Here is a 19,606-nt window from a genome sequence, read left to right on the forward strand (position 1 = left end):
GTTTGTGCTGTGTTTACAGAAATGCTCTTTTTTGTTGGTAATTCTTTATAATTTCAGTCAAAGCCTAGTATTTAGCAATTAGAAGCCTGTGGGACATTCTTTTCAGGCCGTTGTTGGTGAAATTTCTAACAAAACATTTATTTTTTTGCTTTTTAAATGAGTTTTTAGTTCAGTGTGAACGTTGCTGATTGGAATCACATTGTGTCACTTTTCTGTGTGTTTACGGTTTAAATAAATTGCATTTTTAGTAAATTGTTCCCTTGCTTTTTTAAAGCAGAGAGTGTTTTTAAAAAAGACATGCTCTTATGGTCAAATAGATTGTTACCTTAACCTTCACGGTAAATGGAGGTGAACGTACAAATACAGGCACAACAGACAAGTGTGTACACTTAATACACCAGACACTTTGTTTATTAAAAACTGCCACGACAATTACAGAGATAACACTGTTTACATAGCTCCCACATTACTACACCTAGAATTATTATTTTTTGTTTTTTTTGTTTAAAAAGTCATGTCGTTGGTGTATTTGAGAAAGGTTCTTGGAAACCTTCCTAACCCTCATCATACCCACAGTGTGCTTTGAATAGAAGAGAATGCAGGTGTGATGGGTTTGGAAAATAGTGATACCATCTACAATGAAGAGGACAAAAATAATCAAATAAAAGATGTTTTCTGAGTAATATCTTAAATCTATTGTTGGTTTGAAGTGATTTCTCCAGGGCTTTTATCTTATTCCACTAAGATACATTTAAAAGTTAAATTATGTGCCATTTATATAAGACCCTTCCACTAGATAAAATGGCATGAACGTCAAGACATTTGAGGAACAATCATACAACATTCTTCCATGTATATCATAATGCTAATCATTATCGGTAGAACAGTTGGTTTTTAAGGATTTTCTTTTCCAGTGCTGAGCACTGCAGGTTCTATGGCATTTTGCCATCGGAAAAATGTTTGATTACACAATCACATTAGCTTTCTGCTTGTTTTGAAGCCTGTAGATCAAAGTAAAAGCCTGATTCAACACTCGTGCTACAGCTCATGAGTCATTCTTGCTGTGGCACTGAGATGATGTGTTTTTTATTCATACTCAGTAAGGATTAATTACCAGCATTGACAAAAGCATTGTGTAATTTCATCTGTATTATTATCGCCAGCCCTAAAGTTCTAAAGAAGGAAAGATTGTAAACCGTTGATATGATCCACATTAGTACATTAGTCAGCAGATGAGTGGAATTACTTACTTTTTGATTTTTAAAATGTTTGTGAGATTTATTTTTGATAAGCATCTTTTTTTTGTGGAAATGTGTCTAAAACCGAATGCGTAATGGAGGTAATAGCATTTATGTAATATCATCACATTACTGTGTAATGTAATTCATCATAAAACTACATTTAAACAGCACAGTGACAGTAATACTTTTTGAATTCTTAACATGTGGGTTGCTGTAATGACATCTCATTGTTTGCTGTTTTAGTGAATTCACATTAGCTTTATTTTCTAAAATAGAATCCCCACAATAACCTTTCCTTTGCCTGGCAGGTGGGCGATACAGCGTGACCACACATGGCCTGGACTACATTTCTCGCCATGGCAACCTCGCCTTATCCGAGTCCATCTCATCAGAATGGAGACGCACACCCCCTCAAACCGACCTCCAGCACTGCCCTGCAGGTTCACCTTTACTATCGCAGCCAAGGGCAGGGCCAGGGCACCAGCGACTGTCCTCCACTCACGTACCCCCCGGGAGATTACGTAGCAGAGGAATTATGCATCAAAGCGGCCAAAGAGTGTGGTGAGTGTCTTTAGTTTTAGTCACTGCTGAAGTCATATTTAAGGGAAAATTTGATTTTACAGTTTTAAAATTTTCACTCTAACGTTTTTACATTAATCTTTACCTGGAGGTTGTGGGTTCGATTCCCGCTCCGGGTGACTGTCTGTGAGGAGTTGGTGTGTTCTCCCTGTGTCTGCGTGGGTTTCCTCCGGGTGACTGTCTGTGAGGAGTTGGTGTGTTCTCCCTGTGTCTGCGTGGGTTTCCTCCGGGTGACTGTCTGTGAGGAGTTGGTGTGTTCTCCCTGTGTCTGCGTGGGTTTCCTCCGGGTGACTGTCTGTGAGGAGTTGGTGTGTTCTCCCTGTGTCTGCGTGGGTTTCCTCCGGGTGACTGTCTGTGAGGAGTGTGGTGTGTTCTCCCTGTGTCTGCGTGGGTTTCCTCCGGGTGACTGTCTGTGAGGAGTGTGGTGTGTTCTCTCTGTGTCTGTGTGGGTTTCCTCCGGGTGACTGTCTGTGAGGAGTGTGGTGTGTTCTCTCTGTGTCTGTGTGGGTTTCCTCCGGGTGCTCCGGTTTCCTCACACAGTCCAAAAACACACGTTGGTAGTTGGATTGGCGACTCAAAAGTATCCGTAGGTGTGAGTGTGTGAGTGAATGTGTGTGTGTGTGTGTTGCTCTGTGAAGGACTGGTGCCCCCTCCAGGGTGTGTTCCTGCCTTCCCGCCCAATGATTCCAGGTAGGCTCTGGACGCACCGCGACCCTGAACTGGATAAGGGTTACAGATAATGAATGAATGCATGTTCTTTACAAACACACAGTCCACCACCGTTAGATTTGAGCGATGCGGCCATGTGCTGTTAGCCCCTATAGCATAATAGCAAAGTGTTTTATGTTGCTCTTCTCACTCCTGTTTACATTCACATGTCTGTCGCCTGCGTGTGCTGGTCTGGGGCGTGGCTGTGGTCGGCTGCCAGTTTCTGGGTTGAACAATGGCCAGAGTGTGGTCAGCAAACAGTCGGCTGAATATTAAATCCTTACACTATTTACTGATGTCTACTAATGTTTGCCCTGCACTTAATGTTTATCTAGCCAATGTTTGGCTTGCACATACTGGACAAACAGCTGGTTGAATACAGATTGTTTTTGCTATTGCTAAATTATAGCAGTCATTTCAGTCAATACAAATTTTATAGCTATTTTTGCTATTGTTTGTTTATTTGTAATTATTTTCTTAAAGGAGATAATCACAAAATGGTGGAAAAATATATAACCATAAAAAAAGATTTCATAGGGCCCTACGAGGGTGCAGACTGAAACCTACTGATTTCCCGTCCCTCACCACTCCCTTTCCAAGCTGCTGCTTCAGTCTAAAAATGCAGATGCCACTTCCTCGAGCAAGGGTTTAGTTTGTATGTTTTGGGCTACTGTAGAAACATGTTGGCAGCCTCTGTTTGGAAGAGAGCCTTCTCCCTGTGTAGATGTGAAGGGCTCATTCTAAGCAAATGAAAACACAGCTATTCAGAGTCTAAAGGTTATTATCGTCATTGTCCAAAGAAAAACATTTCTATTTCTATTTTTGTCGATTTGTACTTTACTACCTCGTTTGGACACAGCAGCTGTCCTTCAGATTGTGTTCCTTCATTATAGTTGAGAAGAGATGAGAAAATAATATGATCCTGATGGAAGATACACATTTCCAACAGACTATGGTTACTAGGATTATCATTGTTATATTTATTTTTTTATTTAAGTTTTTTTGCAAATTTAGCAGCACCCTGTAACAAATGTAGGGGGAAGCAAAGTAAATAGAGGGATAAAAATACAGGGCTTTTGATAAAGAGAGTCAATAAATGTAGGAACATTCAGACATCAGTAGGTGGTTCACCGGGAGGTTTTTGTGCCACAGTTCAGTGATATCTGTGTGTGCTAAACCAACCCACTATGTAGCAGTTGTGTTTTAGGTAGAGGTAAGGCTTAACACATGCTCAGACTTATAGGATGGTGCTTGTTTTCTGAGTCACGCTTACTCTGTAATTCTTCCAGACCTGAGGTAGATGTACTGGGCGTGATGTATTGATGGCGTAAAAACTCAATCTGAAATGACTCATATTTCTGTGAAGTGGGAGAAGTATCTAAAGTTTTATCATCTGGGGTTGGGCCCGTTGTTGTAAATCTCATAGAGGACTTTATTGAATTTCTTAGTAAGCAACATTATAGTTAATATTTGAAATTTAAAAGATAAACACAAATTTACACTCTAAATTCACCTCATTTAAAGCTCATGGCAGAGAAAGTGAAGTGGAGTAGTTTTGACAATAAAGAGAAAAGCATGAGATGAGGATATTGTTCTATTCCTGTTCCACAGGTGGGTAAAATTGCTTTTGCTGTTTAGAATCACTAAAGATAGGGATAGGCGGTATCCACCTTTTACATACCGTTATTAATAAATCATAAATCATAAACAAATCATAAATTATTAGGAACAGATCAACGTCGTAAGTCGAGGACCCCCTGTACCTGTGAGCACAAAGTCGAGTGAAGGATTTTTTGAGCTGTTTGCAGCTTTCTTCTTCTCTCTTTTAACCCAAACTCACTCATTATAGTGTGATAATATTAATTGGCCAAACATCAAATGGCCAAAGCATTCTCATCTTCTGAATGCACACAGTTCAGAAAAGCAATTATCCTGCTGACAGACAGCTATGGAAAAGACTTCTAAAGAAATCTGTGCATAAAATTGTATCATGGTTTCTTACTGATTTACACCAATCATCCATAAGACATTATCGCTTTACAGTGGCACCTGTCAAGTTCTTAAAGTTTATGCATTCATTCATTCATTGTCTGTAAGCACTTATCCAATTCAGGGTCACGGTGGGTCCGGAGCCTACCCGGAAACATTGGGCGCAAGGTGGGAACAAACCCTAGAGGGGGCGCCAGTCCTTCACAGTGCGACACACACATACATACCTACCTACGGACACTTTTGAGTCACCAATCCACCTACCAACGTGTTTTTGGATCCCGAGAGGAAACTGGAGCACCCGGAGGAAACCCACGTGGACACAGGGAGAACACAGTTCTTAAGAAGTTAGAAGTAGAAACAGTCAGCAATCATACGGATCTGAGCAACTTTGACAAGGGCCAAGGTTGTAAAGTTTTGGTCAGAACATCTCCAAAATGGCAGGGTGTTTTTTTGTGTGCAGTTGGAGCTATATACAAAACATGTTAGAAAGACAGACCACCTGTGAACTGACAACAGTTTATGGGCGTACAACACATCTACTTCAAGAACATGCTTTATATCTCATCCTTTGACAAATGCCATTGTAACAAGATAACATTTTATTCTGGGTATTTTTTGTGTAAAGATTTTAATATTTTATAAATAATGTCAGATGTGGGTGACTCAGTTTGGGTTTCTCTTAAAGACCTCCACTGCTGATGAATACCAGGATAAATTAATACTTCAGACATTCTCTGGACGTATTGATTGCTGGCCCTTAGCCGTTCACTGATTTTGGTTGTGACTCTGCCAACACCATAAACAACAGAGATTATTGAAATGAGTTATGTTTTCCAATTAATGTCACATTTTCCTAATTAGAAAATCATGAGTGCCCTGAACATCATACATGCTTGGATAAGAACGATTATTTTCAACATACAAAATGTCTCTCTCTTTGTAAAGCCATTTACTCTGAACAACATGTTAAAATGTATTCAGATGTGAATCTCAAGAATGCCACAGTGCTCTGTCGCCAGGACTCCCAAGAGAGCACGATGGTCCTCTGTGGCTGTCTGAGTGAAGGATGGTTCGGTTTCTGTCTGCTTTTTATCTAAATACTGCTGCCATTCGGGTGCACCGGCCAGCTGACATTAACAAGACCGGGTCGTTTTGCTGTCTTCAGGCAGCGGTCTCTTCTCCTGGGGTTTCAGCACATGAAAACATTTACGATAAAGAACACCACTCCAGATGTAGATCAGATGGCACACGACCACATGAAAAGCTTTTTAATGTGTTTGGGCTGAGTCTCTGACCTGTAAATGACTCCTACACATAAATGAGCCCTACACATTTGGAGGTGTTAGAGATTGTTGCAGACCTGTATTGGCTCATGTTGTTTAAATTTTACAGTTGTCATTTTGGTTTTGGATAGTTTCTATGACACCATGAGTCCATTTCTGTGAGCACAGAGGTTTCTTCACAAGAAAAAATATAGGTATACATGGAGGTAAACAGGGTAAGGACACTCACTTCGCCTGTTTTAGTTGGTGTTAGTTAACGTTAGCTTGACTCGCTAAACTCGGTGTCTCAGATTATACTCGGCTACGTAGCTGCATTACGGAGGTTTATAGTGTCGGATGAATTCGAGTTCGACTTCGATCACATTTACAAGAATAACGGTACCTCTAAATTTGAGTTTAGCTTATTGCTAGGCTATTGTCATGAATAATGTTGGTTATTTAGCTAGATACTGTCATACTGTCATGTTGTCCACCAGTGACGTCACGGTTGCGTTCAAGAATTTCCGTAGCGAGCTCGGGTTTTTCTGTCAGTTTAATAAAATTGTCAGTTTTAAAGCAAATTAAGCAGCTATTTTCATTTTAATTCATACTTATATCTGTCAGTAACTACAATAATGTGAAATATTCATGGAGGTCCATTAAGTGGTGCTTAGCCTTCAACTCTGTTAGACACAGTGACACAACTCAAAAAAAACAGTCGCAAAACGCTGCGTTGATTTTTTTACGTTGACCCAATGCTCTGAAAAAAAAAAATTCACCGTACTCAAAATACATTGTTGGATCAATGTAATTTTACCAGAAGTTGACACAAACTCAAAAAGACTGTCGCAAAACATTGTGTTTGGTTTTTAAATATTTTTTCGACCCAATGCTTTATTTTTTAGAGTGTATAAAAATGCTGATCAGCGTGTTTGAAATGTGAGTAATGCTGATCCTGTTGGAGCTGGACTTCTGACTTTTGATCTAATGAACACATATCTGATGTGAATATTTGAGCTCAGCATCAGAGCAGACAGGATGTCTGCCAAACCACAGAGGTGACACACACACACACACACACACACACATGCAAATGCACTGCTGTTCCACCTGCACTGGAGTTATCCAGTCTGGCTGAAATGTATCTCACAATATAATTTTAAACGTATGTCAATACATTATACTTCTGATATCGATGTGAACAATAGAAAAGCCACAGATAAACTGTAAAAAAAATACCCACAACTGATTCCTGTACCTTCAAAATCCTGAAAAATTAATTTGCCATGACATCTGCTTCTGTAAAACCGTATACTATAAATAAATTCACCACCGTCTCTGTAAATAGAGAGAGGAGAATTGTATTTATATATTAACTACACCCCCCACACACACCCCTCCCCCTATTTATATCATTTTTACAGCAACATTCAATTCTTTATATACTTTTTTTTCACATTATGTACACAATCGTACCTTACTCTATGGGCTAAAATTCGATTTTATTTTTATTTTATTGTTCAATCATTGTAATTAAACAGAACATTGGTGCTGCTTCAGACTTTTTTTGCTGCTGTTAAAGATTTACTGAACATTGGAAGTCTTGCCACACTGCAGTGTTGATATTATTTTATGTGCGCTTCAGGCCTCAGCGCTTCAGTCTAGACGCTGCAGTCAGTGGCAGTGCCGTGGCATCAGTGGACAGCTTTGCGGTTGTTTCAGTTTCGGTCATGTGTCTTTGTTGGTCTCACTTACTGTCTTTCTGTCTGTCTTTGTCTCTCTCTCTCTCTCTCTCTCTCTCTCTCTCTCTCTCTCTCTCACACACACACACACAAGTTAAGGAGATTTCATTACAGAAGCATTAGCTTTTAGTTTAAAATATTTTAGGTACAGTGCCAATTAATTTATGCAAATTAGCCTGTCAAAACAGTTTAACCACTGAGCCAGACCCAAAATTATATGAAGCCTACAGCAACAATAAACAATATTTTAAACACAGTGTCAGCTGTTGAAAAGGTTTATGATCAAGTTTGATTGTTTTAGCCTGGATTGTAAATGGCCTCATAAGGATGGAAAGAATGAATGATGAAGGACAATTAGGTTTACAGCAAAATGTTTTGAAAAGTTTATAAAAGCAGAAACCTTGTAGTTGAAGTCCTCACAAATATAGCAACACAGACATTTGTGTGTTCATGTTGGAAGTCACACTCTGTTCTCTCCGTCCACATTTCTTCCGGCCTTATCACTGGCGTCATTGGCCATAGTGAAGTGTGACGCTAATATTGGAGAGTGCTACTTCCTTTCACACTGTCACCACTTCCTGTTTACATTAGCCCTCTGGCTCTGCTCATGTTTATATCTGAGTTTGTTTGCTTAGACCTCTTCCATATAGTTTATTCCCACAATTAAAGTTATAAAAACCCCATACCTGCCTAAATTTTCTGGATGATTAGTTGTCACACTGTTTTTAATAACATGCTGCTTTTATAGATAAAGCTGCTGTAGTTTTCTCTGTCTCCATGGTACATTTCAATTTAGATACGACTGCTCTGACTTAGGGATGGGTGCTATCCACATTTTTCATACCGTAATACCGTCTCAAAATAATAACTCGGTATACAGTATTACTGTGGGGAGGGGGTGCTCTGTCAGGCTGCGCTGAGCCTTATACCTTTGAGCACAAAGTAAGCGAAATAAGACGTGTATGGAAGCAAATCTGTCTCATCAGATTTTTAAATATTACCACCTTTGAATTTTTTGCACTGAAATTATGCGTCTGAATTTTGTTGCTTTTGAATTTAAGTCTTCAGATTTCCGCCTCTGAATATTTTGCTTCGAAATTATGCATCTGAATATAATTGCTCTTGAACTGAACTTGTGAATTTTCAAGAACTGGTTTTCACTGTTATTATTCAAGATTAATAAATTCAGATAAAATAGTTCAAGCTTAAAAATATTCAAACAATATATTTTGAAGTTGCTCAAATTCGATAGGCCAAATTCAGATGCCAAAATACGAGTTAAAAAATTCAGATACACATCCGGGTCACCAAGGAAAAGCAATCGATTCTGTCTCCAATCGAACCAACATCCAAACACGATGCTGAATTTAGCTACTTTTTCGCCAGTTACTTATTAGGATTTTCTCTTTCACCTTAAATGTTGCAGTAGTTGCATCCTGTCGCCGCTAGGTGGCGAAATACGAACACAACTTCCACACCGTGGAAAAACTACACGTTTAGCTTCCTTCCGCGGATATTATCTCTTTATTTTCAGTGTCTCAAAAATCTGAAAGGCTCAGTAAAGACACAATATAACAGACTATTAATATCTTGAAGATGAAGAAATGTCATTGTGGAATTTTTGTCATGGCCCTGTGAATATAGCAAGTGACATGAATATGTGGAAGCACAGCTGGCGCTAACAGGCACTGGTGGTTTAGCACGTCACAGCAGATTTTTCAGCGAATTGAGCCTCAAAACACACATATTTAGAAGATAAAGCCATATACATGTGAGCACAAAGTCTGAGTATTATATCTGTTTACAGCTCAATTCCTCTCTCTTTTAACCCAAACTCAGCGCTAAACTTACAACCGCGGCGGGCTACTGGACTTATGCTTTTCTTCACCCGTTTTCAGACCGTGACATCAGCAGTCATTGAGCTCCCACAGCACCCCCTCCCTGTGGCTCTCTTAAATGCACATGATCATTTTTAGCCGAATTTTAAAAACATAGGACAGAAATTTGACACACCACACACACTTCATAAATACCGCTCTCATTTTGAGATACCGTCCACATTTTAAAATACCGCGGTGTACTGTATTATCGCTTTTGTCCCAAATATTATGTAGGACACTGTACATGTCACCATTCATATATCATTTTGTTTTATAAAATATTGCAGTTTTTCTGTTTGCAAGGAGGAAAACCCCAAAAAGCTGTACCTACAGTTTAAATACACTCAAAATCTTTTTGTTTGAGTCTCATCACACTATAAAATTTTGTCTCTTTTGTGGCAAAACACCTTCACTCTTCATCGCTTTAATTCCTATCACCTTCTTAACCACTGCTCACACTGAGATGACGCCCATATTAATGTGAAAACTGCATTGAATTATTGTCTCAAAGCTGTCTTCATCTATATTTTTGTCTGTGTTCACATAGAAATCTCCAGTAACTTTGGTTTTTAAAGCAATGTTTTATCATTCAGTCGATTAAAAGTCTGTTTTTCTAAAAGGTTATTACACCCGTAGGGTGTTTTATACTAACCACATATCGTACACAAAACAGGCACAGAAAATAGTGTGTTTTTGCAGAACAGAGTAAGATTAATAATAAATAGTATGTGTGTGTGTGTGTGTTTAGAGGTACTAGAGCTTGTTTATAGTAACAGCAACAGGAAATGTTCTGGGCTTTTAAGGTATTCTGAGAATACCTTAATGATTTCTGAGAACTGTAACAGGAAAAAAAGAAGTCATGGACCAGTGGTTTCATTTCATAGTTTCGCTTTGAAAAAGAGATTAGGACCTTGAAATGTCCCCAAAATAGTTGTCAAATGAAAACAATCGAAGCCAAGCAAGGTTAAGCATTCGGGTGCCAGCCTCAAGGCCGTAGACCTTATAGTAACTACCAGCGTCATTCTTCAATCCGTGAATCGTCAACTGCAAACCGGCAGAGTAAAATGTAATGTGGTAAAACGTAGAATGTGATATTGAAGACGTTTCAGTAACTCTTTTTGAAACCTTTTATAACTAGGGCTGGCCCCGGATATTCGGATATTCGTTCATTGGGTAGGTATTCGGTTTATAATTTTGAGATTCGGATATTCGTTTTTTTGGATAAACATGGTGATAAAGGCAACCCTCCACTCCACATGTATTCAGCCTTGTCAACATAAAAGTCTTGAATGAAGCCGAAGCTCAGAAGCACAATAAATGGTATTCGGGACAGCCCTAATATAAACATAGCACAAAAAGTAAGGAAGTTTGTGTTTGAGAGATTATTTATTTGTTGTAACAATGCTTCTTGGCAATAAATCTTATACCGTTGGAAAGCCTGTTAATTTCCCTTTTAAATGGTGCCACATTTGTAAGGAACATGCATTTGTAGGATGAGCAGTAGAGGTGAGTATGTGGGTTGTGCCCATGAAAAATTTGCCAAATCCTTAATGTGTGTGTGTGTGTATGTTTGCTTTCTGCAGGTATCAGTCCTCTGTACTTCAGCATGTTTGCCTTGATGAGGGAAAAGGACCGTATGTGGTATCCACCCAATCATGTCTTCAAGGTAGACGAGTCCACCAATGAGAAGCTTCTATTCAGAATAAGGTAGAGTGACATCACTGATGCCTTTTACACAGAGCACTTTTAGTTCTAAAGATACACAACTAATGGAGTTGATTTGAATGTGGGAATCTGTAAAAGCAGCACATGTTCTGTTTTTCTATTGCACTGTAAATGACATTCAGCCTGTATGAGATCAGAAGTAATTATTACTCAGTTGTGAAGTCACTAGTGCACTATATTACTCAGCACTGTTATCACAAATCTGTCTCGGCTGCTCATGCTGGTAGAGTGTGTGTGGGGGGTATGATGAGAATGTGAGGAGAAACTGTGTGACTAGTTGCACGTGTGCACATGGCTATTCACACACATCAGTACTTGTCCTACCACTTATTAAACATTTATTCTATCTCTAAAGGTGACAGTTTATTCTGGAAATTTTGAATTTGTGATCTGAGAAGGATTTGGATTGATTTTGTCATTTTAGAAATTGCAAAACCATTTGTCCATAATGAAAATTGTCCAAAACTCTGTTTCTGTTTCTGTTACCACACCTGTGAGGAAGGGTTGCAAAATTTCAAAGTTGGGAAATTTACCTTGGAAATTAACAGGTAATTATGGGAATTTACAGGAATTAATGGGAATAAAATGCGAATATTTGAAGGTAAAGGTGAGAAACCCACATATAGTTGGCAAAAAATATACTGAAGCATAATCATGGCTAAAATAATTAAATACGATGCCAAAACTGTTGAATAGTGAAACTGCTCCTCAATCCCAGGCACATTACACACTGAAGAACTATTGAGACCACATCCCTGCACTGTTCATTCCTCCATCATAGGTACAGTGTAGGTTCAGATGATTTCTAGAAACCTGACACTCACCTACTGAAAGCTAACATTTGGACCAAAGGACTACCTAAAGTTAGGTTCATATTTTTATTGACAGTAATAGCATTAAAACATTTAAACAACTATTAAATCAAGGTGTAATCTCACAGGTGCTTGTTGTCTGGTAAATCAGAAAAGCTCAGTTAGCAATTTCATTTAAGAGACTAAGTTTATCAAGGCTAGCAGGCTAGCAAAGGTTAGCTTACCAAGGCTAGAATTAGCTAGCTACCTATATATTTTTTTGCCTCAACGTGTTTCTGTAACCAAGAGTTAATACTTTATTAATTATACATTTAACATTTTGAAGACGTTAGCATTAGTGTTTTTCCACTGCCATTTTATTTAACAGAAAAATGCTGCATGCATGAACTATGACATCAAGTGGTGTCATAGTTATTATTTGATTTGTTATGCCAAAAACGATAATGGTACTTTGATGACGGTGTATGATATAGTTCCTTTCAACCCTACCTGTGAATATGATCAGGTGTTCCTAAAGACACAAACATTCTGTTAATACAAAGAAAATTTAGAAGCACAAAGAGAACAATATATATTTGGGGAAAAAATTAAAGCATTTAAAAATAAACAGTGTTCATAGTATGTTTGGTGCAATTTGAAATATAAAAAATTGTGTCAATTTTTGGAATCCAAGGATTTTGAAAAGATTATATTTATTTGAAAATGTCTAAATGCTAAGTGTCAGATTTATAAAATGCAACTGCAGATTTAGTGATGTTAAGAACAAGACTTTGTGACATTCCATGAGTCTCTATCACCCCTATTCCCTCATTTGTATGTCGTCAGCAACTCATGGGTTCAGAAACACAAAGATGCTTACAATTTGTAATACACAATGGGAAGACAGATAACAAGAACACCATGCTACATACACTTAGATGTAGATATAGCAGAACAGGACGTAGTGGAAGAACAGATTAGGCTGGAGGCAGATTATATCATTCATTATCTGTAACCCTCATCCAATTCAGGGTCGCTGTGGGTCCAGAGCTTACCTGGAATCATTGGGCGCAAGGCGGGAATACACCCTGGAGGGGGCGCCAGTCCTTCACAGGGCAACACAGACACACACTCACACCTACGGACACTTTTGAGTCACTAATCCACCTACCAACGTGTGTTTTTGGACTGTGGGAGGAAACCGGATCCCCCGGAGGAAACCCACGCAGACACAGAGAGAACACACCACACTCCTCACAGACAGTCACCCAGAGGAAACCCACGCAGACACAGGGAGAACACACCTCACTCCTCACAGACAGTCACCCGGAGCGGGAATCGAACCCACAACCTCCAGGTCCCTGTGTGACTGCGACACTACCTGCTGCGCCACCGTGCCGCCCGGCAGATTATATGCAAGTGTGAAAAGATAATTTAAGATTAGATTTGAATGAGGAGAGAGAATTAGACTGTTTAACCAGAGTCTAGCTGCAAATCTAGAAAAAGCTTCGGCGCCAAAGCCTTGCAGGTTGAATGGAAGAATGGTGAGTAGCCCCTCAGTGCAAGACCTGAGGGTGCGGGAGGGTTTATAGGGAAGTGCTTTATAGGTAAGTAGAAGAATATTGAATTGATTTTTGACTGGATCTCTCTCTCTCTCTCTCTCTCTCTCTCTAGGTTTTATTTCCCTGGCTGGTATGGCTGTGGATCTAGTAATGCTCATCGTTATGGCGTCACTAAAAGCTCTGAGGCTCCTGTATTCGATGATGTTACGATGGCCTACATGTTTGCCCAGGTAATTCTAATGATTGTCAAATCATTACCATTTAAAAAAATTTTTTCAACTTCAGTATCTAGGACTGGCTTATCAGACTTTCTTAAAGTTAAAGGAACACTAGGTAAGGTTTGGTATTTTTGCTCTGGAGCTCCCCCTGCAGTATCAGAGTGTAATTAACTTTTACAGAGCTGTCCTGAAATCAGGGGCGAGAGAGAGGGAAGTGAGGATGATTTCCTACCTTTTTCAAAAATGTACATAGTGCAGTGTCTTCTGTGCTTAAATTTAGAGTAGCAACATCAGAGGCTCTATTCTCCCAATTACAGCTCAGCATCACAATGATTTTGAATCTGCAGCATTAATTTAAACACGCTGCCTGATGTTGCTTTAAAACAGTTTAATCAACCTTTCTTTAAAGTCTGTTAATTCCCAGACTACAACAAATGAAGTGTAAAATATAAAGAACATGATTAAACAAAGTGCATATTCACAAGTGCATTCCGTGTCTGAGGAAACTTGTTTGGAAAACTCCACTCCACACTGGGGTGCCTATCTATTTGTGTTTACACTGACCTCCTGTCAGTTATTTTAACAGACCCTGCCCTGTGCCCATTATCACACACACATCTTTATGTGTTCAGCTTTGAAAACGTAGCAGACACCCGTAATCTCCCTGCACCAACAGAGACTTGTGCTGTGTGTAAACAACATGGTAAATCAACTGAATATGGATGGAAATGCTTGAGAGGCAGCACCAAAGAGTGGTTACAAATGGGTCCAGTGTTAGTGTGGGTCACCTTCTAAGCTGCTGAAGGTCGCATACCTTATTTCTTCACTAAGGAAACTTTACAGGCAGTTATGGAATACATGAACACAATCCATGCCCTTATAATCCTCCTTTCTCCTCTTGTGATGACAAGCAGCCACCCTGTCACCTCCCACTCTTCAATGTCTTGGCATTAACATGCTTTTGGTGATGAGTTCACCGTCAGAATTCAGTTGTATGCTTGAAAAGCCAGAGGGGAGGAGGGACAGCACAGCTGTGTTGTTGTCTGGAGATCACCGGCCACTTTTCATAGATTAACCTGAATGTCTCACGGTTCTTTGCCACAAGTCTCAACTTCTCTGTCGTGTCCAAACAATCTTTTGGATAGTTGTGGCACTGACCACTGCAGAAATCACAGAGGCTGCACGACACAGCTTTTTCCTGTGGCACTGCAGAGGATTTTCCACCTGATTTAACTGGCTTCAGCAGGTGAGAAACCATGTTTACAGACTGTTATGGGTAGCTAATTATGTACCGGTACTTGTGCTTTGTACGCATGAAGGTAAAAATGGATCACATCTGGCATCAGGCTGGGGACGCGTTTAAATGATCAGTGTAAAAAGAATCCAGTCAAAGTAAATCCAGATACTGTCCAGATCCAAAAGGCAATGTCAATGCCAGGTGTAAACAGGTCCTAGGTAAAAAATAAATAAATAAATCCATTAACATAAGTTTGTCCGACCTTAGCAGCAATAACAGCCTCTGCTTGTCTAGTTATTTGAGTTTGAACTGTGTGCTTCGTCACTGGGGAGAAATGAAGTATTGACAGTTAAAAAGCAAGACCCACTCCGCCATTTTGCACATTTATCATGTGGTAATAAACAACAGTTGTATAAAGAAACCACACACAATCACCATTAATTAAATAGCACTTAATTGACAGTAAATACGACACAATCGCACAAGTCAAATACCTGCCAAAAACAAAATATGTGAGATCTATTCTGAGAACAGCATGTACTACCACATAAACACTAACATTGTTTCACACAGTTTTCATGCTTTAAAAAACACAGCATTTTTAACGCCTTCAGAATCTCAATTTAACACCTAGGTGGGCTTGTACTTCATAGACCCTCCTCCCCCACTTCTGAAACCAAGACTACACTCTAGTTTGTAAGTGTGTGAGCTGTATTTTTCCTTTTTTACTGGCACAGAGAGTGGTTTTGTGTGTAAATGTGTGTTTGCAAGTTTTGCAGTGTATCCACCTACACACATTTTAGAGAGTGTTTGATGTGAGTGTTAAGGTTGAATGTGGAGATACAGTGCCTTGTGAAAGTATTCACCTCCCTTAGCTTTTAAATGTTTTTTTTTTTATTGTTATCTCAGTTGTATGTGATGCATCTGCACAAAATAGTTTAAGCTGGTGAAGAGAAATGAGAAAAATATATATAAAATTTCTGGTGCAACCAATTACCAAATGCTTAGTGAAATGAAGTCCACCTGGGTGTCACATGGTCTGTCAGTATATATAGACCTTTTCTGAAAGCCCCCAGAGGCTGAAACATCATTAACTAAGAGGCAAGTTGTTGAGAAGTACGCATCAGGGTTGGGTTATAAAAAAATATCCAGAACTCTGATGATCCCCCAGAGCACCATCAAATCCATTATCTTCAAATGGCATGGTAATGGTACCACAACAAACCTGTCAAGATAGGGCCAACCACTCAAACTCTCAGAACAGGCTGCAGAGTTCCCAAGCAGAGACTGGATGATCTGTCCTTACAACCACAATAACCCATAGAGCTGGGCTTTACGGAAGAGTGGCCAGAAAAAAGCCTTTACTTACATACAAAAGTAGGGAGGTTCGTTTTGACTTTATCAAAAGTCAAGTGGGAGACTCCCCAAATGTATGGAGGAAGGTGCTCTGGTCAGATGAGACCAAAATTGATATTTTAGCCTACCAAGGAAAATGCTATGTCTGGTGCAAAACCAGCACATCCCACACAACATGGTGGTGGCAGCATCATGCTGTGGGAATGTTTTCCAGCAGCAGGGACTGTGGAAACTGGTCAGAGTTGAGGGAAAGATGGATGGTGCTGAATACAGGGATATTCTTGAGCAAAACCTGTTTCGGGCTGTCAGTGATTTGAGACTGGGACATCTTCCAACAGGACAATGATCCAAAGCATACTGCTAAAGCAACACTAGAGTGGTTTAAGGGGAAATGTGTAAGTGTACTGGAATAGCCTAGTCAAAGCCCAGACCTTAATCCAATTGAGAATCTGTGGTCAGATTCTCAACTGGCGGAAACCATCTTGAAGGAGCTGGAGCAGTTTTGCCTTGAGGAATGGGCAAAAATCACAGTGAGAAGATATGGCAGGCTCATAGAGACTTGTCCAAAGCTAAAAAAGTACTGACTTTAGTGGGTTTTGTCCTGTTTGTTGTTGGCTTCATAATAACAAGAAAATCAAATGTTCAGAGTTGTAGGCATGTTCTGTAAATGAAATGATGCATAATAAATCATCCATTTTAATTCCAGGTTGTGAGGGAGTAAAAGTTTAAATAAATAACACAAAACAGAAATTTGATAAATCTCTCCTAAAATGGCCAGTACTGCTCTCCTCTCGGTGTAGAATGAGCCATCCTAAAAGTGGGTAATGCTTATGTCACTATTACCCTGACCAATCACAAGGCTACCATAGCCACACCTCCTCTCTGAGCCTGATGAGCTAATGCTTAGGAGCCAGGTGTAAACGAGTTAGTTATCCAGCTATTCACCAAACTATGGAGTAGGGGAGTGAAGGACGTAAACAGAACAAACAACACAAAACAATACAGAATGAACATTAAAGTCTGAGTACAGCAGAGATAGCAGCAACAGTCTGTCAGCGTGTTCAACGGCGTATCAGCGGAGACATCAGCACTTGGCCAGGGCACAGAGCAGAGTGGCAACAGGGAAGGCAGACCCGCTCGGTCGGCAGTACAGCAGAGATAGAGGCCACACTGTGCCGGCCTGTGCCTTGTGTAAAATGACAACTGCAGTTCAGCGTAAAAACCCAGAGAAAAAAAAACCCACGACTGCTCTGTCTCGAGGCTGTGTGTTGCCATGGTAACGTAAACAGCATTCTGTTCTCCAGTGATAGAGAGCTGTCAGTCACACGGTCATTAGCATTGGACCTCGCTCACACCGTTCTCGGAGAGCTCAGAGGAGTGTATTTCGGTCATTTTTGAGAAGAAATTTATCATATTTCTGTTTTGTGTTGTTTATTTAAACTTATCATTTCACATAACACCCAAGTTTAGAATTATACAACAAAAAAACACAAAATTTCGAAATGGGTTTCCAGGGGCTTTAACACATGTTGAGAAATGCTAGCGTGTGTGTGTGTGTTTGCGCATATGTTTTTATTGTTAATAGCGATTGCGGGCCTTTTTTATTTCCGCTTTCAATCTTAAATTGAAAAGGGAACTTATAGAATACTAAAAAAATGTTGTTTATGCTCACAAAATGTGTGTGTGTGTGTTCCTGGTAATTTCTGCTCTGGGGCTTCAATGTTCCCTGACTTCCAGTGTAATGAGTGTAATAATAATTTTTTTCTGTGTATAGTTATATACCCAAGATGAATATCTAACAGTATTCATTTCCTTAATTTTATTTACAGGCAAATTTTTTATCCATTTGTTATAAGAATCAGTCCGTCAGAACTACATACTGAATATAATTGGATTTAAAAAATCCAAATGTCCATAATATCGATACCAACGCTGGGTCCCCCCCCCCCCTCCCGTCTTTTGCTTCTAGAGCTGCATATGGCGAAGACTTCCGGTATCCGTATCAATATCGCCGATACTGGCCCTGTATTTACTTGGTATCGGATCGATACCAAAACTCCCAGTATCGCCCACCTCTATTATGCAGTGCCTTCAGAGTAAATTTAAAATAAGATAATATCCGTTCAACCCGCAGTGACACATTAACAAACACACAAGAGACAGAACACACACGGACAGACATGTGTTCATCACGTATAATGGGTTTGTTGTTAACATGACGTTACAAGAGTGAGACATGAGGTACGTATATGATGTTTACATGAGCAGCATCAGTAGCTACTGCACTAATAAATGTATGCTGTAGTAAACTGACAATAATGTGTTACCAAAATAAAAACGCACCTGTAACGTGTGAATTTTGTACTTGATGTGTTTTTGTGATCCTTTGTTGAGCTTGTTTTAGCAGGAAATACCTCTTTTCCACCTCAGAGAGATGACACATTCACTTGCTGTATTTTTCCTTCTCTCTCTCTCTCTCTCTCAGTGGAGGAGTGATTTTGTGGACGGTTTTGTGCCTGTTGCAGTCAGTCATGATGCTCAGGAGGAGTGTTTGGGGATGGCAGTTCTGGACATGATGCGGATCGCTAAGGAGAAAAATCAGTCTCCATTAGATGTTTACAACAGCAACAGGTGAGAGATAGCACACAGTCGGGGTTGTAATGCTGTCATTTACACTTACATCACAGTCATTCTGCCTAGGTTTCTGCACAAAGCCTTAAATTGTGACTGTCAAGTTTAACCATGCCACAGAAGTAGGTGAATGTAATGTTAGGAGTCTAACTGATGTAGTGTAATGTGCTTACACAAATGTCAATCCTGACTTTCGGAGTAGAAGACATGACGCACAGTCCCACTGCCAAACAGAAATAAATGCAGTGCATCTCTCTCATTCTCTCTCTCTCTCTCTCTGCAGCTATAAGAGTTTTCTCCCTAAAGGAATACGTGCTCATATCCAGCATTATCACTTTCTCACCCGGAAGCGGATCCGTTACCGGTTCAGGAAGTTTATTCAGCAGTTTAGTCACTGTATGGTGGCTCTGAGGGATCTGAAGCTCAAGTATCTCGCCAGTCTGGAGAATTTGCAGCAAGCTTTTTACACTGAGCGCTTCCACGTGTCTGAGCCTTCCATCGGCAAAGTCACCATCATCGTCACGGGCCGACACGGCATCCAGTGGACCAAAGGCAAAGACACAGATGGACAGGTGAGATCAGGTTTCTCAAATCTAATTATAGCATATCGTTTCTAATAAAGTGGACTGAAAGTAAGCGATTCTTTCTTTCTGTCATTTGTTCTACATTTTTTCTGTCCCCC

The 19,606-nt window shown here is 39.8% G+C and overlaps 1 protein-coding gene across 1 annotated transcript in view; it reads left to right on the plus strand.

Annotated features, from left to right (window-relative positions):
- The window catches only part of jak2a (Janus kinase 2a), a 60,118-nt gene that overhangs the window by 26,070 nt on the left and 14,442 nt on the right, over nucleotides 1-19,606 (plus strand). The window contains exons 2-6 of the mRNA XM_066645150.1: nucleotides 1,550-1,802; nucleotides 10,988-11,111; nucleotides 13,595-13,712; nucleotides 18,779-18,924; nucleotides 19,208-19,496. Coding sequence (XP_066501247.1) covers nucleotides 1,574-1,802; nucleotides 10,988-11,111; nucleotides 13,595-13,712; nucleotides 18,779-18,924; nucleotides 19,208-19,496 — 906 coding nt within the window. The 5' untranslated portion in view covers nucleotides 1,550-1,573. The remainder of the gene's footprint in view (nucleotides 1-1,549; nucleotides 1,803-10,987; nucleotides 11,112-13,594; nucleotides 13,713-18,778; nucleotides 18,925-19,207; nucleotides 19,497-19,606) is intronic.

Source organism: Hoplias malabaricus, chromosome 15 (assembly GCF_029633855.1).
Source record: "Hoplias malabaricus isolate fHopMal1 chromosome 15, fHopMal1.hap1, whole genome shotgun sequence".
NCBI lineage: Eukaryota > Metazoa > Chordata > Actinopteri > Characiformes > Erythrinidae > Hoplias > Hoplias malabaricus.